The sequence below is a fragment of the Frieseomelitta varia genome, unplaced genomic scaffold (assembly GCF_011392965.1).
Source record: "Frieseomelitta varia isolate USP_RPSP 00005682 unplaced genomic scaffold, Fvar_1.2 scaffold_699, whole genome shotgun sequence".
Classification (NCBI taxonomy): domain Eukaryota; kingdom Metazoa; phylum Arthropoda; class Insecta; order Hymenoptera; family Apidae; genus Frieseomelitta; species Frieseomelitta varia.
The window spans coordinates 64399-81776 of NW_025110477.1; the positions used below are offsets into that span (position 1 = coordinate 64399).

Sequence of the window (17378 nt, forward strand, 5' to 3'; positions counted from 1 at the left end):
AAAAAAAAAAAAAAAAGAAATCGCTGTCTCGCATCTACCGAGAGCAACTGCGCTCTCTTATCAGAGCGAGATCGCGCACCGCGACAGAGAAGAACGTCTGCACTCTGACGAATCCGGCGACGAGCGTATAATCGGCCTTTTTTTCGAACGATCAGCGTTTTTCAACGTTTCCCAAAGAGATTCAAATCTTTGGGAAACGAGAGGGGCGCCTCCTCGCCGTCCAGATTATCGACAGCCTCTCGGATCGCTACGAGGATTTGCGATTGCTAGGCCCGCTGATTGAATTTCTCCGCGAGCTGACAGCGAGTCCCGCGACAGGGAAGTTTAACTCGATTAGAGTTTCGCGCCGGAAAATTGTGTCGGTTATGGAGTGGTGTGGGGTGAAAGTTCCGATTAAAGAGAGCAAACCCGTGTCGGAGCAACGACACGTGCCATTATCGCTCCTCCTTGCCGTGAACTCGACGAGAGAAAAACGATGGCGAACAATTACGCTCTCGGTGATGGACTTGCTCACGTACTTTAATGAGAAAACGCAACTCGGCCAGCTCTGCGCCACTCGGTTGTTCCACGCCGAGCGAAGTTCTTTTTTCTTTTCTTCTTTTCTTTTCAAACACGTCGATCGATTTCGATTTCATCGATACGCAGTGTACGACGTGTGTTCAACAATGTCGCGAGCAGCGATTCACGCAGCTAAGCTTGTCGAGATTTTTCAGGGACGACTCCCAATCAATTGCAACCGATTGCGGACCATAACGAGCGACCCAAAACCGTACGCAATAATTTGCCTATTATTTGTTTCGCTCAAATATATTTAAAACTGAGAAAATATTGCAATTTTGGGACAAAAGAAATTCTCAACGTGCGTGGCACGTCGTTCCAGCGCAAGAGGTTAACCATTTGGCGGACCATAACGAGTGACCTAAACCGTATACAGTAATTTGTCAATTTCTTTTTTGAACTCGTCGGTACGACATCACTGGATAGAAATTATCGAGAAGTAATAAATTTATTATTTGTTTTTCTTATTTTGTTTTATTTAAATATACTTAAGACTGAGAAAATATTACAATTTTGGGACAAAAAATACTTGACGTGCGTGGCACGTCGTTCCAGCGGACCATAACAAGTGACCGAACCGTACACAATAATTCGTCGCTTTCTTTTCGAACTCGTCGGTATGATATCACTGGATAGAAATTATCGAGAAGTAATTTATTATTTGTTTTTCTTATTTTGCTTTATTTAAATATACTCAAGACTGAGAAAATATTACAATTTTGGAATAAAAAATTCTCAATGTGCGTGGCACGTCGTTCCAACGCAAGAGTTAACCACTTGCGCTGACAACTGATTGCGGACCTTAACGAGTGACCCAAACCGTACACAATAATTCGTCGCTTTCTTTTCGAACTCGTCGATACGATATCACTGGATAGAAATTATCGAGAAGTAATAAATTTATTATTTGTTTTGCCTATTTTAAAACTGAGCAAATATTACAATTTTGGGACAAGGTGGCCACTGAAAAACTGAAGAGTTGTAAGAGTCCGTGAGCAAGAAAATGGTAGTCATTTGAGAGATGTTTTTCACGCATAATACTGAGAAAAGTTCATTAATTATATTTCCAAATAAAATAATAATTTAAAAAAACACGTGTTTGTAAAAGTCATTTTTGTGTTATATCATTCAATCTTCCAATGACCACCCTGTACAAACACGTGTTCTTTTAATTTTTTGTTATTTCATTCGGAAATATAGTTAATGGATTTTTCCCAGCATTGTGTATTTTTGATCTCTAAAATACTCTGTAACCAACAAAAAAAGAAAATAAAAAAGATTGAAAACGAAAAAAGTTACGACTTTTCCAAACCCTTCAGTTTTCCTATATTAACCTACGAATGTCTCAGTGTGTCGCGTTTGAAATCGACAATGTTTCACTTTTCGTCTCGAGCAAGTGGCGGACGAAACATTCGACGAGCAGACGACAGTGTGAGTGATTGCACAGTGTTAAACCTGCAACTAAATTCCCCGATGCGTTTACGTATTTACGATTCCTCGGCAATGGAAAAAAAAAAAAAAAAAACGACACCGCACAGCGAGTTGGAATCGACGATTTTTCATTTGTCTGGAGGAGGAGACACGGTGGAAAATATTCGTGTGTGTGCGTGTGCGTGCGCGTGGTTGCAAACAGTGGTTAAAAATCAATCCGGGGCACACACACACACACACACCGTCTGCAGTTTCGTGAAATTTCGATTGGTCAATCAGAGCGTGGAGCGTTGCGAAGTAACTCGTCGACGGGAAGAAGCGCGATTCGACAACGAGCGGGGCGCGCGTTGGAAAAGAAGAGGCGTCGTTTTGTTGGAAAGCGCCGTGAGCCAGGGGAGCGGAAAATCCCACTGCTAATTGCCGACGCGATACGTTGTGAATTATTCTCCTCTGACGCGCAACGAGTGCAACGAGCGCGACCGGCGCTAGGGGGGGGGAGGGGGGCAGATGAGACGGGGGACGAGGTGCGTGGAGAGAGTCAATTTGATAAAGAGGGCGGACCGGCTCGATCTCTGAGCCCCGAGTACCGAGCGATCACCCTTTTTGATCGGCGACTTTCATTTAAATTTTCATTGTGTCTCTCCCCGTGTCGTCGACGAGGGGGGACGCGATGCAACGCGATGCCGCGGGGGCCAGGTCGTTCTTTCGTCGTTGTTTATTGATCTACCCGGCATTGTGACGCGTCGTACATTACGCGTCGCGTGCCCGCCGCTTCCGCGCGATAAATCTGCCCAGCGGACACGCGTCAATCTACACCTCCGCCTCTCTCCACCCACTCCCGTCCCCCTGGTCGCTGTTCTTTTCCCCGACACTCTCTCTCTCTCTCTCTCTCTCTTTCAACGCTGCGAGAGAGATTTCGAGAAATCTCGCCGGAGAGATCTTTCTCCCGACCGAAACGAGGGAAATTCTACACGGATCAGTTCCTTTCTTCTTTCCTCTCCACCTCCTCGTCCTCCTCCTGCCGCCTCGTGGAAAAAGGAGCTGAACGTGGCAAGCCATTAGAAGCCTATAAAACCTGAATTTCCTTTTACGACGTTGCGCCCGGTGTCTAAAGGTGGAAAACGCGGTAACGGAAGAAGGATTAACACGGTGTGCCTCTGTACCGTGTCGCTCGTATATGGGAGAGAACGCGCAAAGAAGCGCTGAATAAAGTATGTACGTGTGTGTTATGTGTTGAGAATATGTACAGGGTGTCCTGTATAAATTCTCCGTCTTGAACTGCCTGCTCGCCGTAGAGATGGATGCTTCGAATAAAAGAACTTGCATATCTACGTTGTTTCGCGTTACGGTGGCCACGAATCTTGCGTAGTAGCTGCTGTCGAGATTTTGGCGGTGGCTTTCTCCGACACTAGAGTTACCAAAATGGTCAAAATCGGTCGATTGATTATCTTTGTTAGATGTTTTATATAATAGACGTGTATTTTTAGAGACTTGAACGAATCTTCGTAAAAACACGTAAATAAAAGCTGTTGTGTTATCAAAGATTATCTATTTCTTTTACATCAATGTCTCTGATGGAAATTATATTTTATATAATATTTATATTATAATATAATTTTTGTTTATAGTTTATTATCATATAATTTTTATTAGTGCTTATAGTATTTTTATAATATTGATTAATTTTTTTAGTATTTATAGTAATTTTATTATTATTTATAGTATATTGTAATATAATTTTTATCAGTATTTATAGTATTTTTATAATATTAATTAATTTTTTTTATTAGTATTTATAGTGTATTGTAATATATAATTTTTATTAGTATTTTTATAACATTAATTTTTTTTTTTATTAGTAATTATAGTATATTGTAATATGATAGTTTATTAGTATTTATAGTATATTATAATATAATATATTATATACTAATATAATTAATTATAATATAATAGTTTATTAGTATTGATAATATATTGTAATATAATTTTTGTTAGTATTTATAGTATATTATAATATAATAGTTTATTAGTATTTATAGTACATTGTAATATAATTTATATAATATTTATATTATATATATTATTTATATAATACTTATATTATATTTTAGACGTCTAGTGTTAAATTGGAACTGTATATTGTTGTCGACGTCAAGACTAATTCAGCTAACGCGACTTGCGTAATGTTGCTGTTCCAAGGTCATCCAAGGTCATTCAACGCCGCTCATAGCTCACCTTCGTCGGGCATCCATAGATTGTTCTTTATCTGTGATGTAGGAATTGGTGACCTTGGCGGCGTCGATACACTCTAAACGACAGTTGCTGCACCTTTTCCAATGTCTCGAAAGTAAGATTTGTTGGCAAGCAATACGATCCCCTTGTACAATTTTTCACGATTATGGGTAGCAGTGAATTCTTCCCGAAACACCTGATTCTTTTTTTTTCTTTTTTTTAGAAAACTCCGCGAGAAAAATGTCGTGCAACTGTCGTTTGGAACTTTAGGGCTTCCTGAAACTTTTCCATTTAGCGATCCCCTTTGCCCGGGAAAATATTTCCGCGATCCTGAGTAACGTTATATATCCTAACGTTTGCTGATAAAAATAAATCGTGGAGAAAATTTATTCGAAGGCGATTCTTTGGTATAATTTTACCAAAGACAGAGCCAAGTGTTGACAGCAATTTTTTTTTTTTTTTTTTTTAATTTTGCTGAAAATTTCTGCGATCCCCAAATTTAGTCACGCACAACATCATGTATCGAGTTTGACAAGCTCTCGTTTAGGCTGAATAAGTGAGTGTATTGAAACCCAAGGTCATTTCGAATACCATAGAAAAGAAACAATCTCTAAATGCTGAAGTTAAGCTGCAAGCGGCGTCGAATGACCTTGAACGACCTTGGAACACCAACGTTATCTTGGTCGTTGAACTCGAAGACACATATACAATTTCATTAAAAAAAAAAAAAAAAAAAGGTCACTCGAGATCTCGAAACAGCCTAAGTTTCATTTACAATATTTTTCTCTATGGGAAAATTTCGTGGATAGTTTATGAACACCCTGTATAGGGCCAGGATGTGATTCCACGTGTGAAAAACAAGTCGAGAAGAAAGAATGAAATTTTTCCGTTTTGCACGCGGTAATCGAGTTTGAAAATTTATCGTGTAGTTGAATTCCGCTGATTCCGGACGTGGCCGGGAATCGTAATTAACAGGAGATTATCCTGCGTGCGAAAATGAGTGAAACACAGACTAGAGTGGCGTTCTCTTCGTTTTCAAGAAGATAAACCAAATTTGTGTTTCGTCAAAAACTACCACGACACGCGACGCGCTTGATGAATTTTTAAACTCGATTTTCTCGGGAACACCAGAGCGTCTTACAGAAGAAATTTTATTCAAACGTTTCTCATTTAGGATACGGCACGTAGGATAAATTAATCTTTTGTTAATTTTTTTCTTTTTTTTTCTCTCGCGTCTGGAATTAGCGAGACTCGAGCATGCTTGATGAACTTTTGATGAACTCGATTTTCTCGCCAAACAAATTTTATTCGTTGTTTTTTTTTTTTTTTCTCTTCACTCATTTCCTTACGCGGAACAACCTTCTGTTGATTATTTTTTTTTTTTTCCCTGTCGCGTGTGAAATTCGCGAAATTAATTCAAGTACGCCTGATGAATTTCCAAATCCGATTATCTCGAGAGCGAGGCGTCACGTGGAAAAATTTCATTCGTTCTTTTCCACTTGTTTTTACACGTAGAATCACACCTTATAAGAATACTCTGTGTACTCAGTATACAGGGTGTCCCAACTTCGAATGTCTCCTTGTATCTTTGCAGATGTAAAAAAATTTTATTAACACGAGAGTTTCTCGCAACATGATACAATAATGATTACGGATGATAATGACAGTGATGGAGATTTTTTTTTAGTATCAACCTAACCTCAATGTATGACGAAAAATTATTAGTTGAGAGAAGATTTTAATTTAAATTCCAGTAAGATTAATCGTACGTTCATCGTGCTCGCCTTTCATGCACAGGCTTTAGAAAATTGGAAATTTTATACCGGGGACGAGGAAGTGATTTAACGAGGAAAATGTTACGAAACGTAACGAAAGTTTCCAGCAAAAAACACTCTGTCGATCGAGTTAACGTTAAACGTACCGTAAATTTATTTCCATCGTAGTCGGTCAGATGTTTTGTAATTGTCAGTTTAATGCAGGAAACAATATGCGAAATAACTTTCGAACGATAAGAAAAGAAAATAGATTCTTTTCATTTTTTTTTTTTTTTTTCTTTAACAAGAATCAAACGAACGATAGAATGCAGAATTTTAAGTCAAATTTTCAAATTTGAAAGCGTTGATACATTTATAGTATTAACACAAACGTGTGTCGCGCAACTATAGTTCGAAACATATCACACTGTAACATTTAATCTTCCGCGTTGTTGGACAAACCTCTTAGATTAGTGTAATTATCCTCATTTAATTTTACATTAGCGAATGTATGTAGATTAGCGTAATTTATTCTTGTTTTAATTTCAGATTATTATAATTTCATTAATTTTGTTTTAATCTAATTAATCTAATTTTATTAATTCTCGTCTTAATCTTTTTATTAACTTTGTTTTAATTTTCGAGTATCATAATTTGATTAATTTTAGATTAATTTATCTTGTTTTAATTCAATGACAGTTTTCTAATTTTTAATTTTAACCTTTCTCATTTTTCAATTTTTTGATATCAGAACGTGTTAATAAAATTCTCCCGCGATCGTTGAAAACGGCCAGACAGACGTCTTTCCCTGTACAAAGGTAACCTGTTGATCGGCAAGAATAATCAACAGCCTCGTCGCAGGAAAAATATCGTTTTCAGCCCCCGAGTTTTCGAACGAATCTCGCAACAGCTCGCTCCATTCATTGTTTCAAAATCGTAGTACGATAAAAGTTTGTTTCGTTGATCTCTGCGCTCCGTGAGTCATGAGAACAGACAGGCCGATAATATCTCGTGTCTGGAGTTCAGCCGATAGAGCTCGAGGGCGTGGAGGGGAAAGGAGAGGGAGGAGAGAGAGAGGGCTTGTCGCAGGCGAGGGCCGCGAGGCTGATCGATGGAACGTGACCGGGTCAGAGGGTTAATTAGTTTCCGGCTGGCGCGCTAAAAAATTCGAGCGTGTCGAGGGTCGAGGGTCGAGGGTTCGTCGCCGAGTTTTCAAGCTTTCAACAAACCGAGATATCCCGGTCGTTAAGAAGAAAAAAAAAAAAAAAAACAACGCACATACACACGATATTGTCAGATTTCTGTGATCCCCGATTACGACTCGATCGAGTGGAAATTCACGATCGCAATTCCGACGGATTTTAACGCGTGAAACGAAGCTTGAGATGGGAGAGGGGGGGGGCGTTCTCAGGAGTTTCTCCCTCGGTCTGATTAATTGTCCGCAGTCTGTATCCATTATTCGTCGCTCGGCGAATAATTCGTAGCGCTTGAAAGGATAGCGCTCGATATTCACTTTCTTCGCTCCCTCGTGTCAAGACCTAAACGTTTGACTGACGGCCGCGTGTTTTTCTCGCCGCCGGTGGGATATTTAACCACTTGCGGATCATAACGAGTGACCCAAACCGTGTACAATAATTTTTTGAACTCGTCGGTATGATGTCACTGGATAGGAATTTATTGAGAAGTAATAGACTTATCATTTGTTTTGCCTATTATCTGTTTTACTTAAATATATTTAAAACTGAGAAAATATTACGATTTTGGGACAAAATATTCTCGACGTGCGCTGGCAACTGATTGCGGACCATAACGAGTGACCCAAACCGTGTACAATAATTTTTTGAACTCGTCGGTATGATGTCACTGGATAGGAATTTATTGAGAAGTAATAGACTTATCATTTGTTTTGCCTATTATCTGTTTTACTTAAATATATTTAAAACTGAGAAAATATTACGATTTTGGGACAAAATATTCTCGACGTGCGCTGGCAACTGATTGCGGACCATAACGAGTGACCCAAACCGTGTACAATAATTTTTTGAACTCGTCGGTATGATGTCACTGGATAGGAATTTATTGAGAAGTAATAGATTTATCATTTGTTTTGCCTATTATTTGTTTTACTTAAATATATTTAAAACTGAGAAAATATTACAATTTTGGGACAAAATATTCTCGACGTGCGCTGGCAACTGATTGCGGACCATAACGAGTGACCGTATACAATAATTCGTCGTTTTCTTTTTTTTTTTTCGGTACGATATCACTGGATAGAATTTATCGTGAAGTAATAAATTTATTATTTGCTTTACCTATTTTGTTTTACTTGAATATACTTAGAACCGAGAATATATTACAATTTTGGAGCAAAAATTCTCAAAAAAAAGAGGTTAACCGCTTGCGCTGGCAACTGATTGCGGACCATAACGAGTGACCCAAGCCGTATACAATAATTCGTCGTTTTCTTTTTTGAACTCGTCGGTATATCACTGGATAGAAATTATTGAGAAGTAATAAATTTATCATTTGTTTTACCTATTTTGTTTTACTTAAAACTGAGAAAATATTACAATTTTGGGACAAAAAATCTCGACGTGCGTGGCAAGAGTTTAGAAAAAAAAGAGAAAGCCGTATTTCAAAATCAAATTGTTGCTCTCGAGTTCCAATCCACCGCAGGGTGGAAACTCTTTCTCCCACGAGGGAATTCGCCGATAAAAAATGAAAAGCAAATTGGTTGGATTAGCCGCACGTTTCCTCTAATATTTAACCGACTCGGACTGTTTTCCGTTTCGCCCCCGGAATTCACGGCACGCTACCGTACAATTTGAACGTCGGCTATCGCTTGAAATATCGTTTCCAGCTGGCTTGGTCGAGCGTTTCGCCATCGTATCCCGACTATTCCCGATATTTTACTCGAAAATCACGTTTGTCGTCCCGTTGTTTTTATTCCTGTTTTACCCGCGGTCGGTGGCAAATAAATTCCGCCGCTTATTGTCGGAGGATCGGTGCCGAATAATCAGAGAATTCACAGTTTGTAAAAATCCGCACGCTCGCGGGAATTTGGGGAAGTTTTAAATCATCCCCGAGATATCATCGCCGTTTACGGCTAATTAGATCGAACTTTGTTCTCTATCGCGAGAACTTGGGCAACGAACTTTTCGCGATAACGAGCGCCGGAACATTGTTTGATGAAAACTAGCGGTGGATCGATTCGTAACCACCGATTCTCTCTGTTTGCAAAAAGAAAAACCACGAAGAGAAAAGAAAAAAAACGCTTGTAAAATTAAAAATCGACGAACACGAAGAAGAAGTAGCTTCGCAAAGTGGGGTTGATAGCGCAAACAAGCGTAAAATACTCGGAGTATTTCAGTCGGGAGATCCCGAATCGAGCGATCTCGAAACAAAGGCCGTGTATAATAAAAGAGGTTACGTCGTCGTAATCCATGAAGTGCGTGAAAATAAAAGTTTCGGTGGGAACAAAAAGAAAATAGTTACGATGGGTATCAAATAAGTAATAGTGGGCGCCAGACGTATCGATCCGACCTCCCACGTTTCTGAAACCTTCACGAATGTTGAGAAATTTCCTTCGGCTAGGATGATGCGCTCATTCACGATTTTGGTCCACGCAGTTTGATCAATACAAATACTTGCGTTTGAAACTTTTCTAACGCTAACCATACCACGCTCTTCAAAATTTTAATTTAAAATTGTATTGTTACTATACTTGTTACTTGTTACCTATTGCTGCTTGTTTTGTTTGTTCAACTTTATGAAAATTCTTATATTATATTGTAATTCTTCTTTCTCCTCTTGCTTCCTTTCTTCACTGAGTGAAATTTATTTGTTTACCGCGAGTCGACAAATTTATAAGGTTGCTCTTTGCTCTTGGTTCTGAATTCAAAAATGATTCAGCTGTAAATGCACCGCTGGCGATAAAATTTCTAGAAAAAGAAAACAGAATGACGTTAGTTGGGGACTTAAGGGAACGTAACGGAAGAGAATTACCAAAACTTGCAAAAGCGAAGAAAAAATGACACGACAAATAGTTTACAAATCAAATGATTGTACTCTTACAATTTAAGTAAGATCAAATCAAGGAAAAAAGTTGTGATACTAAATATGTTCGAAGCATAAATGTGTAAAAATCGAAATAACATGATTATTTCGTTATTATTTAAAAGCTATCTGGTGGCATCACTTCCTTGTATTACAACAAGTGGAAAATCACCTGTATGTCTTTCAGAAAGACAACGTTTATTTAGAAACTGAATTATATATGTAAATGTTAAAATATTTATATTATAATATTATATAAAATGTCAATATATATATATATATATATATATATATATATATATATATATATATATATATATATATATATATATATATATATATATATANTTGCTATTTTTATTTAGCATCAGGAATACTTTAACATTTACATATATTTTAACATTTTATATATATAATAATATATAATATAATACACTAACATATTTATATATTTATACATTTATATTATATATATAATATTGTCCTTTATATAATATAATATATATGTTAGTGTATTATATATATAATTACATATATAAAATGTTAAAATATATGTAAATGTTAAAGTATTGCTAATGCTAAATAAAAATAGCAGATAACAGATAACAGATAACAGATAACAGATCACAGTGAAAGTAAATACCCAAAGTATCGGTAGACGTCGCGCGAAAAACACATCGAACATTGAACATCTGGGTATTAATTCTCTTCCTATTTCATTTCCCTTTTTTCTGTTCGCAGGGAAACAATCCGAGGAACGGGTGCCCGGTGTGCGAGAAGCACTGTCCCCAACGACAAACGAAATCGGACGAGTATCTCTGCTGGAACAAGCAACACTGCCAACGAAGTATATGTCCTTTTTCTCTGTCCTATCTCCGATAGTTGTAAATTTCGCGTGACGATCGCGATAATCGTGTTTTACAAAAGTGGCGAGCGCTTCTAGAGGCAGCGCCGGGTTGATACAACCGATTGATAGAAATAACACTACGCACGCACACGTCGCCGCCACCGTGGCGAGGCAGTTTCCAAATGTGCATAGTTGTTTACACCGCGTCTGAAGACATGACAACCGTCTGAAAATATCGCCGGCCAGAACAAACGCAGCGCCAGAGAAAGAGAAAGAGAAAGAGAAGTCTAAAGCGCGTGTTGGCTAATGCTAATTCGTGACGCCGGTGACGTTGCAAGGGAAATTTCCGGCGTTGAACGATCCAGGAAGATAAAGGAACACGCACGATCCCCAGCGATGTCTATCTTCGACGACTGCCGCTCCCACGCGCCGCAACGTGACGCGACGCGACAGCCTACTCTCCCTCTCGATCGCCTACTCCCCCGCCGTGTTCGTTCCTTCCTTCCGAAACTATCCGATGATTCGTTGGTCTTGCGAAAAATGGAAGCTGTCTGACGGCCGCGAGGGGCAAACGGGCGAGAAATTGGCGGCGACGCGACACCGTAGGCGGCTCGCCCCGACGTGGGCGCCTAACAACGACTCTAAATTACGACAAAAGTCGACAGCGACGCGTTAAAACGTTTCTCCCTGGCCAACGTCGATAATCGACCTCCAAGCGACCTACGACGTTCCGCGGTAGCTCGAACGTGGCAACGTTCGACTTACGAATCGCTGCTTTCTCTTTGCCGAAAAATTCACCGCGCGTCTCGCCGATCGTTCAGCGTCGACATGTTCATTAGCGGGGGTTGCCCTTTCGCGAAAATTACACGGAAAGTTGGGAACGCCGGTAGCCACGCGTCGTCCTCGCGCGGAGGAGACGTGACTGGACTTGATCCTGGTGGGACGCGGCGCGACGGCTTGTTTACTCGTGTATAAACGGCGCGCCGCTCGCGGCGCGGCTGCTAGAATATTTATAAAGCCTTCCGTCCGTTTTTCAGAGTTCCACGCGAGAGTTACTCTCGAGAGTTACTCTCTCAGGCGTTGTCTTCATTCCGGAGCAGCTTTGAGAATTTTCACTCTCCGATGGAACTCTCAAAAAACCGCGTCCATTTGAGAGTTGATTGCCTCCGGTCCTCTGCTCACTGTTTGGCGTTTAGCTCGAAACTAGAAGTGACATCGCTATCGTGGAGGTGCAAAAAAATGTGTGCCCTCGTGGTTGCCCGTAATATTTTAAGAAGAAAGGAAAATTAACATGAAAGGAAGAGTTCAATTTGATTTAAATTATTATATAATATTCAATATAATTAAATATTATGTAATATTTATATTTATGTGTAATAATATTTACATATAATATTTAAATTATTATATAATAATTATATTACATAATATTTATAATATTTATATTTGCATTTATATGTAATATTTTAAAATTATTATATAATAATTATATTATATAATATCATAATAATTTATGTTTATTTAATTATATAATATTGTATAATATAATTAATAACATTATATTATATAATAATTATATATATATAATATTTAAATTATTATATAATAATTATACTATATAATAATAATTTATTATTATTTATAATATTATTATTTATAATATTTATAAATAATAATAATTTATTATTATTTATAATATTATTATTTATAATATTTAAATTATTATATAATAATTATACTATATAATAATAATTTATTATTATTATATAATATTATATAATATAATATTATATTATATAATATAATTAAATATCATACAATATAATTATTATGCAATAATTTAAATTAAAAGAAATTAGTTCAATAATTTCACTTTTTTATTATTCGTTATTCTGCACGCGCGAGAGAGTACATTCACGATTTCTCGAAACCGTATAACAGTTTCCATTTGACAGTAACTCTAACCTCTATCCTCTTATCAGAACCAGTGTCCATTTGCGAGAACGACTCGCGACAGTGTTTACTCTCCAGTGGACAACCTAGGTTAAGTTACAGCGAGTTATTTAAAAAAAAAAAAAATAATTCTTTCGTTTGCAGTCTGCGAGCAAAAGTGCGAGAACAACGCGTGCGACGAGTTTGGAACTTGTTGCCATCCGTCGTGCCTCGGCACGTGCACCGGCCCGACGAACCGGGACTGCGCCGCCTGCAAGGATGTGATCACCATGGACGACCAGTGCGCTGAACGGTGCCCGAACGGCACGCTAGAATTCATGAGCCACCGTTGCATCGAGGAGGACCGGTGTCTGAGGATGGAGAAGCCGCGCGAGGCGTTCAACGCGAAGAACTACCCGTACAAGCCGTTCAACGGCAGCTGCGTGATGGAGTGCCCGCCTGGTTACATGGACGAGGAGTCGAGCAGCAAGGTCTCGTGCAAAAAGTGCGAGGGCCCCTGTCAGAAGGAGTGCGCCGGGACGAACGTGGACAGCATCGCTTCCGCCCAGAAGCTGCGCGGCTGCACGCACATCGTCGGCAGCCTGGAGATTCAGATACGAGGCGGCAAGAATATCGTGAAGGAGCTGGAGGACAGCCTGAACACGATCGAGGTGATCGACGGCTACCTGAAGATCGTGCGCAGCTTCCCTCTGATATCTCTCAACTTCCTGAAGAACCTGCGGGTCATACGCGGCAACGACATCGACAACTCCAAGTACTCGCTGCTGGTGATGGACAATCAGAATCTGCAGGAACTGTGGGACTGGAGCGCGCACAACGGCATCAAGATCCTGTCGAAGGACGGCCCTGGTCGGATCTTCTTCCACTTGAACCCGAAGCTCTGCCTGTACAAGATCGAGACGCTGCGGAAGAAGGCCGGCCTGAGGCCGTTCACCGAGTACGACGTGGCGCCCAACAGCAACGGCGACAAGGTCGCGTGCAACGTGACAGAGCTGAAGACAAAGGTCGGCAAGAAGTCGCCGTGGGGCGCGGTGATCGAGTGGGAGCCGTTCGTTCACCACGACGCGAGGTCTTTGCTCGGGTACGTGGTGTACTTCATCGAGGCGCCGAACAGGAACGTGACGATGTACGACGGTAGGGACGCGTGCGGCGGTGACGGCTGGAAGGTGGACGACGTCTCGGCGACCACCAACGCCACGGAGACGAGCAAGTTCGGCACCAGCCGGCAGGAGAAGAACGTGCACACGCACTATCTGTCGCAACTGAAGCCGTACACGCAGTACGCTTATTACGTGAAGACTTACACGATCGCCACGGAGAGGTCCGGGGCGCAGAGCAACCTGACGTACTTCAGGACAATGCCGGAAGCTCCTAGCGTGGCCAGGTCCCTCATTATCTGGAGTAACTCGAGCAGCGAGCTGATCATGTCCTGGCTGCCGCCGCTTCACAAGAACGGCAACCTGACGCATTATCGAATCTTTGGCCGGTGGGAGCCGGACGATCCCAACTTCATCGATCAGAGAAACTACTGCGAGGAACGTGAGTAAACACCGACGATTTGAAATCGACTTTCCTACCCTCTTCCTGGACGTCGATCCTTTGACCGCGCGTCAATTAAATTAACTTTTACGTATTACGTAATTTCGATTTAATCTCGCCATCTAGTCTAACAAACTCGTTCGTTTCGTCTACGTTCAGCCATGATGCTGCCGGATAAGAAAGCGCTCGCGGAGGAGGAAAGGAAACGGATGGAGGAGGAGAAGGAGCAGATGATGCCGGAAACTGGTAGCTGCGACTGTCTCGATCGCGAGACCGACCAGTCACTCCGCGAGAAGGAAGCGTCCAGCGCGATCGAGTTCGAGGACGCTTTGCACAACCAGGTGTACATAAAACGAAAGTCGAAGAAGAAACGCGACGTTTCCGAGATGTCGTTCGTTTCTCGAAAGACGAAGGCGTTGGACCAGGTAAAGCATCCCAATGCCGAAGACACGTTCGTGGTTTGAAATGCATTCGCTGTAATTTATCATCTGTCATCTTACTTGTCTCGACACAACCACAATACTGTGGTTTGAAACTTAAATCTTGGGTAACAGACTGTGCAGTGAAATTAACTTGCACTTTTGAAAAAAGACCTTGTAAAGCTCTCCCCTTTTGCATACTTTGTTCTACAATTTTTCCTCTTTCACTTACTCCTTTATATTTATTTATTCCTTCCTACTTGATATTCTTCCTACTTAATATTTCCATCTTTTTTTTATTGTCGTTTATTACTGCAACTACCACATCTACGTATCTATCTCCATCACACTTGTCTTATTATCATTCACTGTAATTCATCTTATTTGTCTGAACGTACCATAATACTGTGTTTGAAACTTAAATCTTGGGTAACAGACTGTGCAGTGAAATTAACCTGCACTTTTGAAAAAGGACCTTGTAAAGCTCTCCCCTTTTGCATACTTTGTTCTACAGTTTTTCCTCTTTCACTCACTGCTTTATATTTATTTATTCCTTCAACCTACCTCCCTACTTAATATTTCCATCTTTTCTTTGTCGTTTATTACTGCAATTACCGCATTTACGTATCTATCTCCATCACACTTGTCTTATTATTATTCACAGTAATTCATCTTATTTGTCTCAACGTACCATAATACCGTGTTTGAAACTTAAATCTTGGGTAACAGACTGTGCAGTGAAATTAACTTGCTCTTTCCAAAAAGGACCTTGTAAAGCTCTTCCCTTTGCATACTTTATTATCATTCTATAGTTTTTCTCTCCACTTACTGCTTTATATTTATTTATTTTCTTTCTCTTCGTTCTATCTTCCTACCTAATATCTTTATTTTCATTTATTACTGCAACTATTATATCTGTGTATCTATCTCCATCTCACTTACCTTATCATTCACTGTAATTCATCTTATTTATTAGTGTGCCACGATACTGTGTGTTTAAAATAATCTTGGGTAACCGTGCAATGAAATTAACCTGTTCTTGAACTTGCTATGTAAAAAAAGGACCGTACAAAGTCCTTCTTATTGTACAGTTTTTCTTTCTTTACTTACTATTTTGCATTTAGTTGCTCTTTCAGTCTATCTTACTACGTAACATCTCTATTTTCATTATTTTTATTTATCACTGCAACTACTGTATCTATCTATCTTCATCTTATTATCATTCACTATAACTCATCTTATTTATCTCAACATACCACATAACAACTGTCCTTAATTTTCATCTTGACGCTTGCCCTTGTTACTTCTTCTGTTTCTCTTTATATGTTAAAAGTTGAAAAAAAAGTCATCCGCGACCAGTCGCGTTTGTTATTACTACAGCCTGCGATGGAGAAAATCGAGAACGGGACGTACACGGCGTTCGAGCAAGTGGTGCCCAGCACGAATCTCTCGTTCGTGATGAAAAACCTGCGTCACTTCTCCGCGTACAACATCGAGATACAGGCGTGCAGGGCGCAGGAGATGAACGACACGTACAAAAAGTGTTCGACGAAAAGCATGAGGACCTACCGCACGCTGCCGCTGGACAGCGCCGACAACATTCCGCCGAATACTTTCAAGATAAGCATTTCAGGCGAGAACAACAGCCTGACGATGGTCACGCTTCAGTGGGACGAGCCGCCTCAACCCAACGGTCTGATCATCACCTATCAGATCGAGTACAAGAGGGTTGACATACAAAACGTGAGTGTGAACTCCTCTCCGGCGGGAAGGGGTGTCGACCTCGCGGATACGCGAAAGTTTGAACCGATCCTGCGAACGAAGGGACTATTAACCGTGTTTCAGTACAAGCCGACAGTGGTGTGTATCACCAGGCGGGATTTCACGAAGGCGGGCAACTCGTACGTCCTGAAGGAGCTTCCGGTAGGGAACTACTCGGTGAAAGTTCGGGCGACCAGCCTCGCGGGCTACGGCGCGTACACGCACGTGAAGTACTTCTACATCGACGAGAGGAACGGCATGAGCACCTTCTGGCTAATATTCTGGGTGTTGTTCTGCGTGATCACGGTGATCGTCGGCGCGTTGGCGTACCTCTGCAAGCGGCGGTACTTCAGCAACGGGCCGAACGTCACGCTGATCGCTACCGTCAACCCGGAGTACATCAGCACGCCGTACGTGCTGGACGAGTGGGAGGTACCGAGGGAGAAGATCGAGATGCTCAAGTCGTTGGGGACCGGAACGTTCGGCATGGTTTACGAGGGCATAGCCAGGGACATCGTGAAGGGCAAGCCGGAAGTCCGGTGCGCGGTGAAGACGGTGAACAAGGACGCCACCGATCGTGAGAGGATAGAGTTTCTCAACGAAGCATCGGTGATGAAGTAAGTCGCGCGACGTCGAGATTCAAAATTTTACGTATTTACTTTTAAAAGAAACATTCATTTTCACTACTTTAAACTACAAATAATTTTATTAATTCTAAATTGTTACTAAAGTAATTTTATATTTTATATTTTATATTTTTAGGATAAAAATTTATTAAATTATATTAAATTAAAATTATATGTATATATATATATATATATA

At 40.3% G+C, this 17378-nt stretch overlaps 1 protein-coding gene across 1 annotated transcript in view; it reads left to right on the plus strand.

The window, feature by feature from the left end:
* Positions 1–17378, plus strand: part of LOC122535333 (insulin-like receptor) — a gene marked incomplete at its 5' end in the record, with an annotated part of 76660 nt that overhangs the window by 54496 nt on the left and 4786 nt on the right. The window contains 5 exons of the mRNA XM_043666791.1: positions 10779–10884; positions 12982–14376; positions 14536–14801; positions 16176–16538; positions 16641–17173. Of these exons, the coding sequence (XP_043522726.1) occupies positions 10779–10884; positions 12982–14376; positions 14536–14801; positions 16176–16538; positions 16641–17173 (2663 nt within the window). The remainder of the gene's footprint in view (positions 1–10778; positions 10885–12981; positions 14377–14535; positions 14802–16175; positions 16539–16640; positions 17174–17378) is intronic.